General features: G+C 39.1%; 2 protein-coding genes and 1 long non-coding RNA gene across 3 annotated transcripts; all 3 read right to left on the bottom strand.

Annotated features, from left to right (window-relative positions):
* Positions 1 to 666: 666 nt before the first annotated feature.
* Positions 667 to 8,969, bottom strand: LOC146494552 (interleukin-17 receptor C). The gene is made up of 16 exons (XM_085146550.1): positions 8,651 to 8,969; positions 6,526 to 6,553; positions 6,294 to 6,425; positions 6,036 to 6,098; positions 5,821 to 5,921; positions 4,623 to 4,716; positions 4,501 to 4,539; positions 4,260 to 4,390; positions 4,116 to 4,178; positions 3,911 to 3,965; positions 3,586 to 3,806; positions 2,348 to 2,395; positions 2,201 to 2,252; positions 1,963 to 2,058; positions 1,832 to 1,870; positions 667 to 1,649 (listed from the first exon to the last, which is right to left on the bottom strand). Exons 1-16 carry the CDS (start codon positions 8,777 to 8,779, stop codon positions 859 to 861), a joined length of 2,082 nt encoding a protein of 693 aa, XP_085002676.1. The 5' UTR covers positions 8,780 to 8,969; the 3' UTR covers positions 667 to 858.
* Positions 6,782 to 8,623, bottom strand: LOC146494553 (uncharacterized). The gene is made up of 2 exons (XR_014871611.1): positions 7,787 to 8,623; positions 6,782 to 7,601 (listed from the first exon to the last, which is right to left on the bottom strand). It is a non-coding gene; the product is annotated as an uncharacterized LOC146494553 (long non-coding RNA).
* A 308-nt stretch (positions 8,970 to 9,277) lies between the features above and the next one.
* On the bottom strand, positions 9,278 to 21,372 carry LOC146494551 (uncharacterized). Its single transcript, XM_085146549.1, has 17 exons — positions 20,999 to 21,372; positions 20,363 to 20,378; positions 20,181 to 20,282; positions 19,975 to 20,063; positions 19,775 to 19,864; positions 19,566 to 19,668; positions 19,009 to 19,202; positions 17,869 to 17,931; positions 17,719 to 17,785; positions 13,813 to 13,985; positions 13,676 to 13,723; positions 13,549 to 13,594; positions 13,288 to 13,439; positions 13,108 to 13,176; positions 12,975 to 13,026; positions 12,735 to 12,842; positions 9,278 to 12,535 (listed from the first exon to the last, which is right to left on the bottom strand). The coding sequence occupies exons 1-17, from the start codon at positions 21,140 to 21,142 to the stop codon at positions 11,646 to 11,648; spliced, it is 2,406 nt and encodes an 801-aa protein (XP_085002675.1). The 5' UTR covers positions 21,143 to 21,372; the 3' UTR covers positions 9,278 to 11,645.
* Between the last annotated feature and the right edge of the window lie 223 nt (positions 21,373 to 21,595).

Genomic DNA, 21,595 nt, shown 5'->3' with positions numbered 1-21,595 from the left:
AAATAAGTGAAAATGGCGGTTGAAAAAGAAGGAAATTCATATTTTGAAATGCCCATCTCAAGGTACTTTGAGATAATAATTCAAAGTGTGCTGCTTAATCAAGCCATCCCAAAAATACTAATCAAATGAAACAGGTTTGTTTTTTTGTTTTGTTTTGTTTTGTTTGTTGTTTGTTTGTTTGTTTGTTTGTTTTTTTTGGGGGGGGGGGGGTTAAATCCTCATTAACAGCAATAGGAAATGTTAAAACAAAAGGTAGAGAAACAGAGTTCACTCACTTTTTCCCCCCCTGTCTGCTCTGCCAGTTATTACTCACCGTGCTCAATAAAGACATGTAATAGCATGTATGAGTTGATGATGATGAACACATTTTATGAATAATCAATGCAGAAATTCCAGTTGTTCTTAACAGTCTGCAAAATTTCCAAAATACATGCATGTCAGTCTCCAAAAATGGGACAGGTGCTGCAGATTTTTTACATGAACTTCACAAACTTTTACTTGCAGTAGTAGTACAAGTGTGTAGTTGTGTCATAGAAACAGAAGTGTGTGCACACAGTGAGTTTTTCTCCACACTTTACTCTCATTTTGTAGCCCTCCTGAGCTATGCTACTTTTCAAAAATAGTCACCACAGACCTTTGGATCTGCTGTCACCTTTTTCTTTGGAAGTGGTGATATTTTATCGTTTTCCTAGAGCAGGACTGAATTTTTTAAGGCCTCCTTTTCAACAGGCCAACATTCCAGTGTTTTTCCTGAAATAAAGAAGCTGAAGTAGCAAAGGTAATGATGAGCAACCGTTCAGATTGTGTCATTACTGTTTGCTCAGCCCAAAACTGAACCATAGCTGTCCTGTCGCATTGTCAGGCCCACTCCATTTCACTGGCCTGCAGGTCCATGTCAGGGCTGGATGGGGGTGTGATAAGACTGGGCTGCAATGGCACAGTTTCCCCAGAGTCTTCCCCTCCTATGGCAACACAACTCTGATGCACTCCCACAAGGCGTAATACATTTGACCCTGTTGTGAATGCTGACAGTCTCTGGGCTAGAGCCCGGGATGCCATCCTGAGCCCCCCTGCTCTTTTCCGTCTGGCTGATGCAGTAGCTACTTGACGAGCTCCAGCCAGTTCAGTCAGGAAACCCAGGCTCTGGGATGGAAGGCTGTAGACATGCAGGCCTCGGAACAGTTCTGGCAGCGGTCGGAAACTACCTGGGGGCTCAGGTGGGAGGGATTCAAATTGCGCCAGCATAAACCGTTCACCAGCGCGGCCCTGTAAGTAGTCTGCTAGAACACAGCTCAGTGAAGCACTGAAAACATCTGCACAGCGAGAAGACCCAGGGTAATCTCTTCCTGCCTCTTCTTCCACATGTCTTTTCCTCTCTGAGCGCTGAGCTCCCCATTCTTCAGCCTTTGTCCAGGAGGCCTGGGTTAGGACTAGCACCACTTTGCCCCCTTGCCTTTGCAGCTGATCAAGTTGTGAGTGGAGCCATGGCACAGGTCCCAGCATGCTGAGCTCAGCGTGGCTCCACAGGTCTAGAGACACACTAAAGCCCAGTGATTGGAGAGATGAGCCCAAATGACACAACAGCTCTGGCAGGCAAGGGTTATCATCAGGTGGGTACAGCAACACAACATGAACACCGCCCACAGCCCCTGAAATAGCAGATGTCAATGGCTACAATCAGTATTTCAAAGAAATCTACAGAGAATTATCACTCAAATCAAGATTAAGGCATAAAAGTCAAGCCAAGTAAGCTTGGAAACAAAAACATGAAAACAAGGAATGTGGAAATACTGGTGGCCCAGTGTGAAATTAACGTCAGGCTTTCTCCTACCTTTAACATCTTCGTCTTTCAGCCACTTCCAAACATAGCCTGTATGGAAAACAAAGATGCCTTCAAGATATTTTCTAAGACCACTCATTCAATTATTCTGTTTTTCAGTGACACTCGAACTGGAAACTGACCTTGTAGAATCCCTTGTATCAAATATGCTCCCAGTATTGCTAAACACACGAGTAGTAATCCAATGATGAGCACCAGGCTCCATCGCAATCGAGATGCTGTAAAAATATGAAAATATGAATATGAAAGGTCACTATGTAGTTACTTATTTGATACATAGTAATGAAAGGGATTTTTTTAGATGTTGCTTGAAAAAAATTAATTAATCCATTAATCTAATAGATAGTAATGCAGTCTTACTGGCAAACGGACACTGGGGCTCTAAGAGTGATTTTGTCCCGTTAATCTTCATCTAAAACAATAAAGGCAGAAGTTTATGTTAGCACAGTCTGTATAGTGATAAATGCATTCACAGTTTCATGAATAATTTTATGTTTGAAGCATCACCTGAACACATAGCAGAGGGTGAGATGGCACATCGAACTCTCCGGTTTGCTGAAGGGTTCAAAGAAAAGTCATAGTTAATCACAGCCAATAAAGAGCGATAAAGAACAAAGAGAAGATTCATCACCGATCCTTTTGACTTCAGTGAACCATCATAACAGAACAAAATGCATTCAAATCAACAAATGCAACTGACAGAGGCTCTTCACGCATCACCTGACTTGCATTTTTCTTTTCTGTCATTCGCTTGCAGCCAGTTGAAAACATTTTTGTAAAAGCTTTGTTCCCACACATTGGGGCACTGGATGATGCACAAACATTAAATATTTCAAGGATTAAAAGAAACAAAACAAAAATAGAAAGTTTGCATTCTCAAGACATTTATAAAACCTCTGTTACCAATCGTTTTTCATCTAGTTCTGATATTGTAAGATCACCGCTCATGAATGTGATCTCTTTTATGTGATCATGATAAAAGAAAGCATCATGGCTTCACATTCCCCAAGGTTCTGCTTTTTAAGCATGTCAAAATTTCTGGTGTGTTTAAATCAACCTTCTGGTAATTTATTGGCTAATCCAGTCACTTTAAACATTCTAGTTTAAAACTGTATTTTTAGAGTTGAATTAACCCCGCCCCCCCCCCCCCCCCCCCCAAAAAAAAAAAAAAAAAAACTGAATTAAGCCTTAAAACGTCATGTTGAGACTTCAAATTCTAGTACAGCTGAATATCTATTCAAATGTTGGACACATTCTTTCTTTTCTTGAGATGAATCAAGCTTGGAACTGTTTCGCCATTCTTCTGTAGATATCTGTTTGTCTGAGTTACGTAAAAGGGCAGAGGATGGTTTGAACTGAGTGACTCATGACAGAGATAGTTCAAGGCAAGCAAGGCAGCTCTGTATGAAGTTAAACCCAAAATGAGGAAGATGGTCAGAAATAAGACTCCAGTTATTAAAATAATCTTAACTGACTGTTTACAGTCTGCTTTATGTCTTTTGCTGTCTGCTTTATGTCTGGTTTGTTACATTTGGAAGAAGGAAAAAAAAATCCCATTTGCTTCTTTGTTTCTGCGTTTTTCTGACTATAAGGTTTAAAGCTTATTTTTGGTGCTAACAATGCATTGTTTTTCTGGAGACACAGTGAAAAGAATATATTGACTCATAGCAGTCATTTCTAAAATTATAACATAGTGGCTCATGAAAACTACATTACATCACACTCAGTATTTTTGCTGTTTTTACCAAGTATCTGTTGCTTCGTTCATCCCATTTAGCTTGTAGTCTCTGTCTGGAACCCATCACCTCTTCACACTGGCCTCCCACCTGGTCTTTCTTGCACAGCCACACCTCTGCTTCCAGTATACATGGCGCACTGACATTCCAGATCAGCCCTATGCCACCATCCCTCAGCTGAGACTCCACCAAAGTTGCAGACACACTGTGCTGCATATTTTCGAGTGCACCTAAAAAAAAAAAAACAACAACAACAACATGCAATTCTCCATGTCTGAAAATTAATGTCCCATGCAAATGTCTTCTGAAGTTGATGTCAGGCAACACCATTTACCTTCATTGTCTTTGAAGGGGCAGATTTGTGTTCTTAATGATCCCTTCCACCATGCCTGTAAATAATTTTATATATATATATATATATATATATATATACATACATACACACACACACACATATATATACACACACACATACATACATACATACATACATATATATATTGCCAATAGCTTAGCTGTCACTTAATATTTTAGCTTACCTGGAAGCACAGGCATGGTGCAACAAAGTCTGATGGAATGACCACCTCATCCTTCCCTTTAGGCTGCCAAAGATGAAAACAAAGTTAAACAAATAAACATGCATGATGTTGATTTTGCATTACCAGAACAAAATATTGACCCACCCATTCATGCTGTTCTGCAGGAATTTTATCCCAAACCATCTGCCATGTGATTGCATCTCCATGTCTGACATCAGCTTTTACAAGTTGCAGTTTGACATTCCTCCCCTGATCTTTCACACAGAGTCTGGGACCTTAGTTTCAATAGTCATAAATTAGAACTTGGCTGGATCAACTCACTCAATGGTGTAAAACCGTTTTTACCAGGCCTGCATTTTACTCCTGGGTTTTGAAAGTGTCTTACCACATTCCTTTATAGTTCCGTTAGGCTCCTCATCACAAACTGAAAAACAGAGGGTGTAGTAAATGTTGGGTAACACTGCTCTACAATTCATCATATTTTTGCTCCCATTAACTTAAACTCACCATTTTTTAAAGAGGGAAGTGTCATATTTTGACTCTTTGAGTCTACACTGACCATAACAGGACTGCCGAACTGCACTTTTTCTCTCAACAGCAGCTGGAAGTGCAGGAAATATTGAGTAAACTTTAAAACATTTAATTGTATTTAGTAAAGCTCTTAGATTGACTTTATGAGAATGCAAAGAGTCTATCCGTAATGGAGAAAGTATTCATATCTGTTACTTAGGCAGAAACATAACAATAGAACAGTTTAAAACAACATCCTTAATTGAATATTCAGCTCAAGTGAAGCGCAAAGTACAAATGAGGTGTGAGCCTCCCCAAAAATAGTGCACTTGTTAAGCAACACAATATCTCTAATTAATGGTTGATAGTCTGAGCTCCAAAAGAGCAACATGGGCCCGCCCTCTTGTGGGCTCCAGGAGGTGTAGGGTTGTGCCGTGTCCAGGGGTTTGTGTTTTTTAATTTGTGTGTGAGTTCTGGTTTCTGTCTGCCTTTCTTTGTATTGGGTGCTATGTTTGCTTGCATTATGATTTTATTACTCTTACTTTAGTTTATTGTACAGGTTTGAATTTACTTTGAGCTTTTAGTACTTGTTGGTTTAATTCTAGTTACTGTTTGTATTTCATAAGTTTACTGCACCCTTCAGTGCCTCATTTGTCACTGTTTAAATTAGTTGCTGTCAGGTCTTGTTACCCTCCCGTGTTCAACTGATTACCTCATATGTCTATAAATACCCCTAGCCTTTTGTTTAATCTTCGTATTAATATCCTCTTCATGCTTGTTTCCAGTTATTTATTTGACAAGCAACTTCCTTATAGAATTTTGCAACAACCTAAAAAAAAAAAAAAAAAAAAGGGTGTGACGTGTTACTTATTCCCTGTTATTTGAGGCTCGTTGAGGCGCAATTCCAATCTATGCTTACTTGTGCCACTATCTGGACTGGAACCCAAAAAGGAAAACGTAAACTCAGACGTTCAAAACATGAAAAATTGACACTATTTTGCCATGTTTAATAGTTAAGAGTTTGATGTTTGAATGATTATGACATTTTAAATTGATCAAATATGGCAAATAAAGGGTACTCTTTCATGTAGTGAAACAAAACAAACATAGTCTCCAACCCCACAGACTACTTAATTAATCCATAATTAAAATAAATCAGACATAAAATAATACCTTCACTCTTTCCTAATGTTACCTTATATGTCGACTTGTCAACAGTGGAGTTGCTTTGTTTAAAATAGAGTATCTTCCAACAGTCTAACGCTCCCGGGACACTAAAATGCACTTTCACAAAATCTGTAATATAGAGAAAAATGTCATGGAAAAATATGAGGTTACATTTTTTGTGCTTGAAGCACGTGATTCTGCTAACAAACCCAGACACTTTGTTCTGCTGTTTGACACACACACCTTCTTTTTCGCCGTCATCACCCGACTCCTCAGAAACATCCGTCACGATACCCATTTTGTCAGCTTGGATCATCATTGTGTCAGCAACATTAAATACAACATTAGTTCATGACACGTGACAGGTTAACAAGCTCGACAGCTTTGATAAGAATGCAGGAAAACATTTTAACATTAAGAGCGTCGCCATCAAATATGATGCTTGACATCATTATGAAATGTGTCCCAGTAGTCTTTCAAAGTGATTTATGGCAAAGCTACCTTGTAGAGTGATGGTGACTTGAAGGCAAAGACTGCAGTTCTGTTTGTTTGAACAACAGAGAACACTTTCGAGCTGCAACTGTGTAACATCAACTTTACTGTATGGATCAGGGAAGTCATCAGAAAAGGGAGCTGTAAAAACAAGAACGTTTCTGCTTTAGACAAACAGGTTTAATTGGGACTGAGATGATAACAGTGAGAGTGGGTGTGCAAGTGCTGATCATGCTGCTACCTTGATCCACATGGCAGTCAGTCAAACCCTGAAGAAAGAATAAAATGTGAACGAGAGTTGAATGAATCACATCTAAAAAGTAACACTGATGTCAACAATTGTAAGTAAAATGTCTGGTAAATAGTTTTTAAAAAATATGAAGGATATGTCTCTAAGTTAAAAGCTTTCAATTTATCACACAACTGTAGCGAGCAGCTTCAGATATTTGAAAGCCTGATTCCAAATATTTTTATAATAACATTTTGGTTATTTAAAAAAAAAAAAAACTTTATGCATTTATATTTCCTCTGTTCTGTCTATTTTTATTGTTATTACTTTTCTGTTGCAGTAGTAGTAGAGTAATTCTTCTACAATATCTTGCTTCCCCTTGTTTTGGCTGCTCCCTTTAGGGGTCACCGCAGCAAATCTTCTGCCTCCATCTGACCCCATCCCCAGCACCATCATCCTCTTTTCTGAATATTCAGCATCCTTTGCCCATTTTATCAACTCTCTCTGCTCTTCACATGTGCAAACCAACTCAACTTTGCCTCTCCAAAGTACTTTACCTGAGTTCCTCCTTTGATGTGTTATTTTCTAATTTTGTCCATCCTGTTCACTACCAGTGGAAATCTTCAGCTCTACCTCCACCTCAATTTCTTGTCTTTTCTTAAACATTATATTGGGGCTTTTTGCCTTTATTACAGTGACGAGTAGACAGAAAAGCAGAGAGAGAGTGGGGGATGATAGCCTCGGGTTGAAGCTAAATGCAGGCTGCTGTATTTTGCTTCCTGCCTCATGGTCACCTGCTCACTCTGGGAGCTACACTGACATCTGGCATCAGAGCCACAGACCACAGGAGGTCTCGCTACCAAATTAATAACCTTCCCTTTCACTCTTGTTACCATCCTGTACTATCTGCTACTACCACAAATCACCCTGACACTTATCTCCACTCACTCCAACCTGCCTGCACTCTCCTTCACTTCTGTTGCTTTGGATGGTTGAACCCGGGTATTAAAACCAGTCCACCTACAGCTGTCTACTTCTCATTCACACACATGTATTCTTTCTTGCTTCTACTAACTTTCATTCCTCTTCTCTCCAGTGCAAACCTTCAACTATCCAGCTTCCTCTTCTTTTTGCTCCCTACTCTCACTCATCTGTGAGCATCATAGTCCACGGAGACTCCTGTGTGATCTCATTTATAAGCATGTCCATCAGCATCGCAAACAAGAAGGGGTTCAGATCCCATAACGGATGAAATCCCACCACCAGCTTGAACCTGTCTGTCACTCTCCATCACTGTTTCTCTCCTGATAAGTGTCCTGCACCACTCTCTCTTATTTTTGCCCCCATCTATAGAATTAAAGAGGATCCATACTCATCCTGCCATCACTATATAAACTCTTATCTGATGCTACTGCAATGACTTATTTGCTTTCATTCCTGCGTGCACATTTATGTTTATTCAGTGTTGGATTTAAAGGCTCATGTTTCGTTGTATCCATCTATGTATGCTCCTTGTTTTTGCTTTGAATGCTTTTATCTCTGTTCTTTGTTTGACAAATCAGCAACGCCTATGAAAATGTCATGTCCATGTCAATGATGTTCACTGCCGCTTAAAGTCAAGGAATAAAGACAGTTAAGATTTATGTAATTAATGTTACATACTGCATCATGTGCATGAATACTGCCATCTCTGACACAACAGTTTCAGGGAAGTCAAGCTACCTTCCACGGAATTGGAGTGGTGGAGTAAGGTGCCAGACTCAGGTAGATGTGTAAATAAGTAATGAACATCTGTCTCAGGACAGGGTGTCTCTTATCCTAATTTTCCAAGAAGACGACGTTTGCACAATAAATTTTGTTCCCTTTGCACCTACATTTTTTTTTTAAATAGATAGCAATAACAAAATTTGGTAACAAACTTTTATAGTTAGATCACTTAAATCATTAACCGCCCATAACTTGCGTTGTTTTTATTAGTGTCTGACCTGATAATGATAAACGCTATAGTAGACATAATACAAGCGCTACAAGCTTAAAACTGAGCAGTCATAAATACTCTCGCCCCATAGAGAAGAGTCACTCTTGAACTGCTTGATTCCAAAATTAACATTTCTCAGTTCCCAGGATTCCCACTTACCTTGCTGCAGGTGAACTCAGGTGTGTCTTGGTCAAAAATCTCCAGCGCGCCTGCCGACACGAACAGCCAAAAACACAGCGATAACAGCAGGGAGACCACGTGTGGCACCCACCGGCGTGTGAGACCCATCTTTTTGGAGTGCGCCTGGCACAAGCCCTTTCACTCCGACGCACGTCTCTTACTCCACGGCTACGCGCCCCTCCTCACGGGACACATAAAAATCAGAGCTTCTTATACTTAAAACACCGAGCTCGGCAGGACGAGAAAATCGCGATCATATCTAGCTCGACAGTAGCGACGCGTCCTGAGGCTCCTGGGATTTTGTTTCACCGCCCTTCCTGATAACTGTATAATCTGGAGTTGGGCGTGTAGCTGCGCCACCTGCGCAGGTTGGATAGGAGGAGGGGGCAAAGCTGTCAGCTGCAACGTGAGTTTCTGCAGGGCTGGTGAATCATTTAGCAACATAAACATAAAGCGGCACGCACACCAAATTATAAAAACCTGCTTGGCAACATGACTCACACTGATTGTTGTGAAGAGAGAAAGTCAAGAAGTAACGAGAAGCTGATCAGAACAAAAGTCTGTTTATTTTTCATTATCTTAAACGGTCACAACAACCACGTGTGTGCCAACATTTTCTGGTCTATTTTTTGTTTATGTTTTTTGAGAGTTTTTTGCAACAGATTGAAAACAGTCATAATGAGTTAGCGGGCAAAGTTTCATTATGTTGCTCAGTTAAACTTTGCCATCATTGTGACAATAATGATGTAGATGGATGCTTTATGGTTGTTGTTTTTTTCACTTGCAAGTTGCTTATCGTTTAACTTCTCTCCAACTGAACATGCCAATTTGGTCCACTGTGTGTTAGATTAGTCATCTTATCAAGAAAACTGAAACACCTGCACTAACAAACTCTTTCGTTTCACTTCTCATTTTATGGCACCTGAAACATGACCAACATTGCTTGTTTAAACCACTAAGGCCCGAACTCTTCCACGGCATACATTTTTAATTTCTCTTTGATATTTGGGCATATTGGGACCCGATGAATGTAAAAACAAAGAATGAACAGATTTTTTTTTTTTTTTTACCTGAATTTTGTTTTTAAGAGAAATGAGAGCCTCATATGAAGATATTCGTTTAAAATTTCGATCGAACAGTTTAATGTCCTCATAAGTGGATATCAGGCCCTTGTAGAACAAAATTGATTTTTTTGGTTTAAATAACCCAAAATTGATATCCACATATGTGGACGCCAGGTCCTAGGAGGTTAAGAGAGATATGCAAACCATGCAGATGCATATATACATTTGTCATATTACCAGAGTAAATGCTCTCCTTTGCAGTTTAAACAAAATGATACTAGCTAGATATGTAACTTGTTTGATTTACGTATTTATTTTATGTATTTATTCATGTAACATTATAAAATTGTGGCTTTATTGCTGCTACAGTATTACATCAAACTACCCTCCAGAGGTCTTGTAGGAATCTAGAAGCTTACATAAACCTTCGTGTTTTCTTTGCTGTGGGTTGCTAATGCAGCAGACGTTTACTTCACGATTAATCCCGTCTAGCAAGTCTGTCACTCAAGCTCAGTCGGTGTTGTGCTGCCATAACTCAAATGAACAAACAACTTATTATATGAAGTTTATAAAACAGGCGACAAATACAGAAAAAAGAAATTTCTGCGATTAAAGAGATACTTTGTCAAAGTAATTATTTTGTCAAGCAGTCTGTTTTTTTATTCAAAACATATTCTCATAATGCAAACCGTGCCGCAGGCTAATATCACCTTAAAATACTTAAGAAGGGAAAACAGCTTCAGGGAATAACTAGTAAAACTGAACAAACACTTCTTCAAAGGTCAATCACTTTTGTCTGTAGATCCAGACGAGATGTCACTTTTCTGTTTAAACTCACTTTGCATAATGTTCACCGTTGAAGTTCATAAAACTTCTGCAATAAATATAAGACATGGGAAAGTACCACAGACACGGTTTTCTTGTTCTAATGCTCTGAGATTTTGAGGTAACCACTGCACTACATGTTTTCCGTTGGATAATTTGAATAATACTGGCTTTATCTGTTTCTGTCTCATTGAGTCCCCCAGCCAAGTCTTACCATTCATGTTCATTTTTCGTTTCCATTCATGAAATAACAAGCATAGTGAAAAACACAATGGGGAAAAAATACAACAACAACAAAAAGGCCAAAATGTTAATTATTCTTCACTTTTAAAATGCAGGAGGTAGTATGTGTGCAAAAAACACACTTGTAGACACAGCTGTAGAAGTAGCCACAGTCATAAATAGGAGTTATTACTACAAAAAGCTATTAAACCCACTAAAGGCCAAAAAGATAAACACATGAAAGCAGTTACTTTCTAATTAGTAAAGCACATTTTACATTTGCAGTAAAAGTGGAAATCCGATGAAAGCTTTGGCTTAATGTCTGTGTTTAGAAAATCCTATGCAAATTTGACGTTTTTTTTGTGAACAGCAGTCACGCAGTTTGTCACCTGTGCTGTCACAACACTTTGAAACATTAAATGTGTTCATGAAAAAAGTGAGTTATTATTTGCAACAAGATTTTCATAGTGGTTAGCATATTCGTGCAGATAAGACAGGTGTTCACCAGGGCTTCAGTCACGAAAGTAATATAAAGAACCCTCTGTCAGAGGCTAAATGCTGTGCAAAGGACAGAGTGTTTAGCTCTTCTTAACATGCAAAACATCTTGTGGCATACACACAGCAGACCTCGGTAATGAATAGTTCTTACAGAGTGAGGGTTTCAGGAGCTTGCAATGGAACACCGGCTCCCGTGTCTCGTGTTTCCAGCAAAACAAAAAACATAAAAACCCACTTCTGTCACTTTGAAACTTGAGATTAAAACTTCTCTGCTTTCCACGGTAGTGGTAGTGTTTCTCCCGTGTAGAAACACCTGCACAGTTCAGGGTCTGGCAGCCAAAGGCCACTTCAGACTGCTCTCAGGCTTATGTAATGTCTTTTTGATATTTGATATTTTTTTGATATTGATGATATTTTCTTGATTGCACTTTATTTTGTTGTGTCTGAGGCACGAGCGTCTGCAGCCTCTGAGATAGTTTCTGTGCCAGCCATATTGCCAGCACTTTAGAAAGGACTCTGGGCCAGCAGTGCCACCTAAATCTAACACTTCTTGTCATCTCTCCCAGCTCCCCTATTAAACCCCTGAAATCCTGGGGTAAGCAGTACTGACGGACCTCCCTGAAGGCTTTTGGGATATCCTTGCTGTGGCCGAGGCCCTGGAAATAGATAAGAACAACTTCTTGATTTTTGTGCTCCTGCAGCACACTTTTTAAGCGAGCCAGCACAGCTGTGAACATTGGCTCTATCAATGCAGAGGCCTCCTTTTGTCGGTACGAGTCTTTATTGTCACATAATTTAGCACCATCTTTTTTTCCAACAGCTTTTTCTTTTTTAAATTTTCCTAATTTTCTTCCATTCTGCTTCACATCCTCTTCCAGCTCTGCCTTGGTTTTCTCATGTTTCGTGTGTGCATTTCTGCAGTCTACCTCTTTTCTTTCACTCTGATCTGTGTTTGCCCTCTCCATTGTCCACTTCTGATAGGTTTTCTTTGCTTCAGGACTCCAAATTACAAGCACTTTTCCTTGCTCCTTGCAGACAGCATCCCACTGCCCATACAGCCAGGGAAGTGGGCCCAGATCTGCCACACCAGGCCCCGACTCATCCTGGCTTTTAGAGTTTTGGGCCCACAGAGGTGTGCGTACTGTGGCACCTAGCTCCTCCTGAAGAATTGAGGCTAATGCACACACAGCAGAGATATGGTCCGACTGACCTGATGAACACACCAGCAGCAGTGGCTTCTGGATATACAGCCAACCTAAATTTATCGGAAAAGACAGAGGGGGGGAAGAGCATGTCCTTTATGTGTTTTAGTTGCTCCTTTAAGACCAACAGTGAAGCTAAAATAACAGAAATGAATTGAAATAAATTCAAGACAGAGTAGTCATTTAATTTAAATTAGCCTGTAAATGCTTTCCATATGAAAACATGATTTGTAGTGAGGAAAATGAACTAACCTGCAGCTCCCCTCTTTGTAGCACGGTGGATAAAAATTCCAAACGACGCAACTACAAACACAAATATCAGAACTGCCACCGCATACAAGCCGCGTCTATTGTGGGTGTCTGTAAGAAAAACAAGTAAGAATAAATAAAACAGATAATGGTGAATTTATTTACTTTGTAGGAGTTGTGTGTGTATAAACATTCAGATGCACCAACTTATGCTGGCAGGTTCAGGTTTGTGAGCACACTTACAGTCCGGGCACAAAATTCTTCTTCCATGACGAACAGGATCCGACTGCCACACCTGAACAACAGCACGAGAATATAGATGATAAAATGCATAAAATCCAGAAATACATACATGTATGTGTGTATGTATATTTACCTGGACGCAAGGATTTTTAGAATAAAAGTGAAGAGGCAAATTAATTATTTTTTCACTTGTGTTTCCTTCCTATAAAATAGAGAACATATGCACACATGTTCACATTTTTGTCCTTTAGCATGAATTTTTTCCTTGTTTTTTAATCTGTATTAAAAATGCTTTTTTTTTTTTTTTACCAACCATTGTAACTGAATGTGCATTCCCTACAGCTGTGCATTCACTCTCAGTAAGGACACAGAGTTGGCTTGAAAACGTTGCTGGAGAAAAATAGTTGACATGTACCATTATCATCTGCCTTCCAGGTCCAATAGAGACCTCCCAAGAAGGCGTATCTGTGGGGGACAAAAAGGAAGACTGAGTGCATAAGGGAAAGCACACAAACAACCTGAGACTTATTAGAGCTGTTAGTAAAATTCCTCCATCCCACATCCACCCACTCACCTGCTGTAAAAGGGCAAGAGATGTTGCGTATGCCTTGTACAGAAAGCTGTAAAAACGAATTAACATCTGTGAATAAACGGCAGGTAGCGGTGCCTGTTTCCAATCAACGCATCTAGGTGCTTCTCACCTGCACACACATCTGAGGGTGTTTGTCCACTGCAGTAGTGTCATATTTCTGTTAAAAAGTCAAAATTGGTGTTTAAAAAACAAACAAAAAAATTTTTTTTTCCTACAAATATTCGTCATGGATGCTGCTATGCTTACAAGCTTGTCTTTCTTCTCCAGGGTGGAGTTAAGCACAGGCGTGCAGAGGTGTTTGTGCTGCATCCAGCAGAGGGAGGCAGAGATGTTCAGCTGGCTGGCTGGGCACAGTGTTTTCAGCGTAAAACCGTCCGTGTAGAAAGTGATTTCAGAGGAGGAAAACGCATCTCTGGCATCTGTTGAGGCGATGTTAACGCAAAAAAAATTTAGAACGACATGCCAATAACATTCCCGGGATGCAAACGTTGGCCAACCTGTATCACCTGTATCACTGGATCACAATAAACACCACCAAACAGACATGCATGAACGCATGTGAACATATGCATTTTAAGGGTCAGTTTTAGACAACGAGACAGACAAAAATAATAACAAAAAAAATTGAACACCTTCTTGTCCATCGTCATGAAGACACTTTTAGTTTTGCATTTGCATTTGCAAGAGTCTCTTGTTCCATAACTATAAACCTACAATCATCAGACCATTGGCCCAACTTAATAACAACACTAAAAGAATGAAGAAATAGACCAGGATTGTTCAGTTTGGTTAAGACTAGAAATTTGGGGGTTTCTTACTTTCGGGCCTGTTATAGACTTTTAAAGAGGAAAAACAGTCAAGGCAGCTCACTCTCTAGGCAATGTTTGCTTTTAAATCGACTTCGACCCAGTGTGAGATGTTGACTGTGACTTTAAGTTACTTTTACTCCTGTATTGTTTAAGTTCTGTGGCTCTTTTTCCCCCGCGTCTTTTACCCTCTGGCCTGTGTTTGCCTTTTATGTTTGGTGTTATTGTACAGCACTTTATTGCTGTTTTTAAAAGTGCTTTATAACTCATGTGGGACGGCTGTGGCTCAGTAGTTGGAGCAGGCTGTGGAAAGTCAGTGTATTGAACTCTGGCTCCTCCAACCTTCATGTCTAAGTAGCTCTGGGCAAGATACTGAACGGCAGGTTTTTCCCGACGCATCCATCAGAGGGTGAGTGCATGAATATTAGTTTAAAAGTGCTTAGACATAGAAAACAAAAGGCACTTGCATTAATGGGTGAATGAGGCTTGAGGTAAGTGCTTCAAGTGCTCAACCTGAGTAGAAAAAACTTTATATAAGTACCATGAAACGTGTTAAATCCTGTTATCATATTAATACAAAAATGCATCTTGTATCAGTTACTGCGTAGCAGGCTGGCAGTATTATCAATAATAGAGTCACAGCTGCTCTGCTGGATAACTTCTGTAACAATATTATCTCTTAAAAGGATGCAGCAACATAATTCTTCTGTATTATCTTATGTAAACAAACAAACAAAGAAGTCCCCATAACAGCACATATTGAAACTTGTATTAACCTGCCAGAGTGTTGTGTACACCCATTTAACTGCTTGTTAATGCAAATATCTGATCATCCAATCACATGGCAGTAATTCAGCGTATTTATGCATGCAGACAGGGTCAAAACAACTTTCTACAACAGCTGATCTACCGGGATTTTCCCGACGCAATCATCTGGAAGGTTTGCAGAGCATGGTCTGAACAAGAGAATATATCTGGGGAGTGGCAGAGCTCTGGGTGAAAATGCCTTGTTGATGCCAGCGGTCAGAGGAGAAAGGCCAGACTGCTTCAAGCCTGCGGGAATACAATAAGTAACTGAAATACCGCTGTTACAACCAAAGCATGCCAAGGAGCATCTCTGAATACAAAACACATCTAGATGTGAAGCTGATGGGCTACAGCAGCATACTATTCCTGTCAGCTAAGAACAAAAACTGGACAACAGAATGGCAGACAAATGTTGCCTGATCTGATGAGTCTCGATTTGTGCTGTGACCTTTGGGTCACAGTCAGAATTTGAGTGTAATGGTGTGAAGCCCCTTTTACTGGGACACTTTGGGCCCCTTAGTATCAGCTGAGCATCACTGAAACATCACAGTCTACCTGAGTATTGTTGCTGACAATGTCCACCCCTTTATGTCCACAATGTACCCATCTTCTGATGGCTGCTTCCAATAGGAAACGCATCATGTCGCAAAGCTCAGATCATAAGTTCAATAAGTTAATTAAGTGGGTAATTATGTATATTTGTCATACGGATAAAAATTAATCTCTTTAATATGTATTCAATCTAAACAAATGAAACACAACCACTTTAGAGAACACAACCACTGCAACTGCAACAAAAAGTTGGCAGCACTTTCTGGTAATGCAATAAAACTTCCTTGAACACAACAATGGAAGAGGATGGGAGTAACTGACACAGATGTGCTTACGGAAATCTGAAACATCGTACGCTGCAGAATCCTGCATTACAGGAGTCAGTTTGTTTTGTTTTAGTGTGATAGGCCCGTTTGCTGTAACAAAACTTGTATTGTAGCTTGTGTGAGGTTTGCATTTTTTGGCATTGTGAAAGATTGTAAGACAAGGGGAATGATGAAGAGCCTTGTATTTATCAAGTATTTCACAGATAAGTATTTTAAAAAGCTGTAGAGCGCTCCTTTTCCAAAGCTTCTTGTTGTTGGAGAAACTGTGGCTTCCAAAAAGCCGGCCATTACCACATATTTTGGACGTGTCCAAAATATGTGGTAATGGCCGGTAATACTGAACACATTACTATTATTTGCAGAATTAGTTGCTTTATTAAGGACAAATAATAACATATTTCTTTTTTGTTTTGTACAATTATGAATTTCTAAATTCTCCATCTGCAAGTTTACAAAATAACGACCTACTTTGATTCTTGATAAGTTTAATGGACAGGAAAGCAAATACAAAGAAATTGCTTAAGCCAGAAGTCCTAGCTTTAGAGGACTGGCATATCCTCCTGAGAGCCAGAAGAAAAAATGTTTGGATATTTATTTATTATTTCATTAATTCAAATTTAAATGTTACATCTTTCAATTTTTCCCCAAAAATTGTTTGTTTGTTTTCTGGGGTTTTTTTTGTTGTTGTTGTTGTTGTCCCTTGTTTGATCACAGAATGATGTGATGCATTGTTTCCAATTAGTTTTACTAAAAAAGTTTTACTTTATGAAAATTAAAAGAGTTAGATGACAGAAACACATCTGATTACTAAAACATCATATTAACAAATAACTTGTCAGAGTCTAGCTTCTTTTTTTTTAAACTCCATTCTGCAGACCCAACTCTCACATGAACCTGTTTTGTGAGGTCATGGCTCCCCACCATTAACAATGACCATGGATGGTATGATAGAGGGCTGAGTGACGCAGACAGGATTTTACTCAGAAATGTGGAAGTGGAGTCACACTGAGTGCTGTGAGGATGTGAGGTGGAGGAGGGCCACACATCCGAGAGAGAGAGAGCTCAGAGGAGGACGTACTACCAGGTCTTAGGGAGCTTGAGAAGGGGCAAAATGATGACACCCTTATACTTATTCAAAAAGTCAATTTTGGATAAGAAGTATTGCGTAAGCTCGGGCTCTGAAGTTATGGGATTTGGTTTCTCAATTGCCATAAAACTGTGACGGGACTCATTTTTCCATCCCAGCCTTTGAGTTCTCACTTCCCTGAGGGCTTTATTCTCTGACTTGTTACTTTATTAAACTGCCTTATCTTGAAGAATCTGTGTCACTCTACTGAATCAGCTATAACTAGGAACCAGTAAATTCAGGTCCTAAGTTATCTGAATCATGCTGTGAACACAGACACGCTGAAGAATGTTTCTCTTGTGCACAGTTTTAATGCTGTCTTCAGACAGAAGTGCGTCCCTCTGGCTTGTGTGCAGTTTTTTTTCTTTCCCTAAAACCTGGTTACTTATTTATAGTTTAATGTAATCTGAGGACCATCTGCTTGGTGTTGTCTTGTTTTCACATTTTGTGGTTTAAAAAAAGAATTCAATTCAAAAGTTTCTTATCTCCCTTTCTAAACATCACAACGCCTAAAAACGTTCTCAGTCACACTCACCCATAACTCCCGTCTGTTCAATGGGGCACTTTTTACGCCGCGTTGCGTCGGTGTGGGTGTAATATGCCTGCCAATACAAACAAGACCTGGTGTAAGAAAGAATACTGACAACACAAAATACTGCTCCACTGAAGATTACACTCAGCTCACCTCTATGCACACACAGGGCAGCAGGTAAGAGATGTTGAGAATAGCTGACTGGGACGTATCAATCTGTAAAGCACACACAAACACATTACAACTTTTCAACACAAGCTGGTCAAGGCAGCTCACTCTCTTATGGAATATTTACGTTTGAGTCCACTTTGAGTCCCGGCCTTGGACCCAGTGTGAGATGTTCTCTGTGATTTTAGGTTACTTTCTAGGGACTCCTGTATTGTTTAACTTCCGTGCCTTTTACCCTCTGGCCTGTTTGTTTCTTATATTTGGTGTTACTGTACAATTTTCTGGTCAGTCCTATTGCTGTTTTTTAAAAAGTGAGTATTATGGGAATTCAACTGTATTTTTTTTATGTTTCCATTTAATTTTTTTTGTTCTTTTTAAACATTTTTTCAGACTTTTGCAGTGCAGTAAAAACAAGAGCAATAATTTGCCCACTTGAAACCCATTTTAATATACTTTACATCATTTGGAGTGTAACTAGTTTTAATTTATGTGAATATAGCACATCTGTAGTTTTCATTGGATTGTTAAATTAATTAATTTAAATGTTTAGTAGTAAATATCAAGTGAAAAAAGATTTTAATCACCAGTGTATGTTGTTTTCAAACAATAATACTTATTTGAGCACATTGTACATGTATTCAATATGTTATGTATTTAAACAGTTATAATCTGTTAAACGTAACCTACGTAACAACACCAGAATAACTATACTTACGATTAACTATACTCAAAAAGTAACCCATGCTGACACATTATTGTCATTTGAAATAGCTTTATGTAGCATTATCACCACTTTGACCTTTAGATAAATATATTGACCTTGAAGGAGAGGTCAAAGGTCAAATGTGGTAATTTCTATATTTTGACAATACACACCACATTTGTAAGAGTCACAGTTTCTAAGTTATATTCTTTTTTGCCCATTTTCAACCAATCGGTCATTAGGTTGACCTTGATGACCCGACGTAACCCAAATTTTGTTGGATTGTTAACATGACCCCTATAAAGTTTCATCAGAATTAATTAAAAGCTTTTCGAGCCATCGTGTTCACAGACAGAATGACACACGAGTGTGCAAACACTACCAAAAACAAGGTAATAAGTAAACTTGCCCGTAATACTCACTTTCAGGGGATGCCGCTCAGTCTCGCCCTTGCATTTCCATTTATTTTTGTAACAGTGTCTGACATAGACCTCCTCAGTGTTCATGGTAACAGTAAAAGATTCATTCTTCGTGGTGACGTCGATGGATTTTCTCTTCATAGTGACAGTGATAGATTTAGATGACGAATCCACAGACAGATCGAAGTCTGGACTTTCTGTCACACACAAAACAAGCCACAGAATATTTGAATAACTGGAGGCACACGAGCGTGTGCAGATGAACAACTCAAAGACGACGAATGTGCATCGTAGAACTATCTGGATAATCTTTCCATTGTTTTGATAATGAGCAAAAGTCAAAAATCGGTGCACCGGTGATGTTGAGTCACTAAGTGTTTTTGATGACTATGGAAATTATGTGATTTACATGAAGCCACCAACCTAAATCTAAATGTTCACAGCTCTGTTCACAACCACAATTAAAATATCAAATGACACCATGTTGCCTGGAAACAATCAGTTTATGTATCTAGTAGAGAAATGCACAGATTGTATTTCAGATTCCAGATCACCTTTACCTTCTACTCTGTAAATGACATTGCAGCTTAGTGACTTTGTGCTGTAGAGCACAGAAACAATGTTTCCAGTGTTCGCCTTGACACAGTCATATTCAAGCACCCACTGCAAATGAAAAAACAAAACAAAAAAAACAGCCACAATCAGGTTATATTTATCTATAAAACTATGCTTAATATTTTAGCAGTTCAAAGGACAAAAACCATCTTACCATGGGACGACTGGTATTTCTCTCTGGTAATTGCGGTATGTTACAGTCGCAACAGCTGAACTTTTCACCTTTACGTGTTTTATTCTCACGCTGAGATGAAGAGAATGAGAGATGATACCACGGTACCTGTTAACATCATGAACTGCATAGTCATACTGACATTTCTCACTCTTCAGTGCAGCTGCAAAGGTAACACCAACCTGTATTTTCTGTGGCAGTATTTTCAGGATAGGCTTAAGTGTCTTCTTAATTGGACTGAGAATTTTAAGCTTCGGGCTCTTGTTAAAATCTGGAAGAAAACAACTTTGTCAGTTGTGCCACATAACAGTTTTATAGGTGGTGACATCATCCACATGTGTGTTTGAAGTGGATACGTGAACTTTGAAGGCATGGTTGCACTCCATACCCTCAGCTTTCAACCAGACATAAACAGAAACACATTCAGAGTAAGCCTTCCCAGTGATAGTAGAACTTATCATTTCCACAGGGCATCTTTCATCAACATGATCTGTGCAGGGACAGAAGAGCATTAGGACGGCTATCACACGCTTTCACAATGAGAAAAGTCAAATAAATTAAATAACTTACCTTTTGGGTTTCCAATCTAAAGTAAGGAGAACAAAGATAAAAAAAATATGTTTAGGAAATATTAAGAAATAAGGAAGAACATTTAAACATTTATGTCATTTTAAAAAGACAAATGGCCCACTGGATATCTGTGAGAGCACTGTTAGTGCTATAATAAGGGATATACAAGTTTAGGGGCAACATATGCTGCCATCCAAACCAATGAAAGTCTCAGTCAGCTTAATTCAAACCACATTAATCAGGTATCGCACATAAAAGCGTGACTCCGATATAAAAGAGTCAAAGATGTGAGTAGAAAAAGTTCCTCATTTTTGATCAGTCACAGCAAGAAACTGTTGGTCTCTGGGGAGGATTCTTTGTCTTGGTTTTTTTGATTGGCGTGTGTTTTCATTGTTATAAATGTAATAAGTCATTCAAATTAGTCTTAAATCGTTGTGTTCTGATTTAATTTACATTTCCTCTCTGCAACTTGAACCGCTGTAGTTCAAACATACAAAATAAAACCAAAAGATCAAAGTCCACTCATTAATTTGACTGGAAATAATAATAATACACTCTCATTTAGCGTTTACAGTCATTTCACGCAAATAAATCCTGCTCTTTTCGCTTTTGTAGTGCGCTCTGTGTTTAACTTACCCGACACGTTGTGGTATCTTTTAGCATCACCGGAGACACTAAGAAGCAAAGAATTATAAAGGCGGCGGGAAAATGTATTTTACGAATATAAAACATATTGAAGCTGAAATGTTCGCGCAATAAAGGGCCAGTGCGTCGTGTCATCTCGAAGCGGTCTGTTTTTTCTGCTCATCTGTTAGGTTTCCTGCTGTCTGGCGTCAGAGCGCCGTAGAGTTTCATGAAATCTGCCCGTGGGGTTATCAGCTGGAAAAAAACGAGTCGGCTTGTTTTTTCTGTGTTCTCAAACTGGCTTCTGTGTTCTCACTAACTGGCAAATGACTAAAACCCGAAGGCGTTTGTTTGAAAAAATGTCAGTGTTTTTTCATGAATAATCTCTGCCACCGCAGCTCCGCCTCTCATTAAAGTCCCAGACGGGTGAGAAAAAAAGTGTTTAGTCTTACAGATGAATGGGGACACTTGAGATGATGCTCACTCTGAAATACAATACGCACAGAGCTTGTAGTAATCCCGGCGTTATATCAAAATATATATTTAAGGATAATCCACTGCTTTCAGAAATTGATATGGAGAGTCACCTCTGTTTTATCACTTTATATT

Source organism: Neolamprologus multifasciatus, chromosome 20, assembly GCF_963576455.1.
Source record: "Neolamprologus multifasciatus chromosome 20, fNeoMul1.2, whole genome shotgun sequence".
NCBI classification, from domain to species: Eukaryota; Metazoa; Chordata; class Actinopteri; order Cichliformes; family Cichlidae; genus Neolamprologus; species Neolamprologus multifasciatus.
This window is presented reverse-complemented; position numbering and strand designations above follow the sequence as displayed.

What these genes read in the sequence shown, in the direction of transcription:
- LOC146494552 (XM_085146550.1), bottom strand. Translation starts at nt 8,779, where the DNA reads ATGGGTCTCACACGCCGGTGGGTGCCACACGTGGTCTCCCTGCTGTTA. An exon ending in CGGAACTATAAAGGAATGTG is followed by an intron (nt 4,391 to 4,500) that starts GTAAGACACTTT and finishes ATTGAAACTAAG; the next exon opens with GTCCCAGACTCTGTGTGAAA. An exon ending in ACCCTCTGCTATGTGTTCAG is followed by an intron (nt 2,253 to 2,347) that starts GTGATGCTTCAA and finishes TTATTGTTTTAG; the next exon opens with ATGAAGATTAACGGGACAAA.
- LOC146494551 (XM_085146549.1), bottom strand. Translation starts at nt 21,142, where the DNA reads ATGACACGACGCACTGGCCCTTTATTGCGCGAACATTTCAGCTTCAAT. An exon ending in GAAATACCAGTCGTCCCATG is followed by an intron (nt 19,669 to 19,774) that starts GTAAGATGGTTT and finishes TTTCATTTGCAG; the next exon opens with TGGGTGCTTGAATATGACTG. An exon ending in TACAAAGAGGGGAGCTGCAG is followed by an intron (nt 12,536 to 12,734) that starts GTTAGTTCATTT and finishes CGATAAATTTAG; the next exon opens with GTTGGCTGTATATCCAGAAG.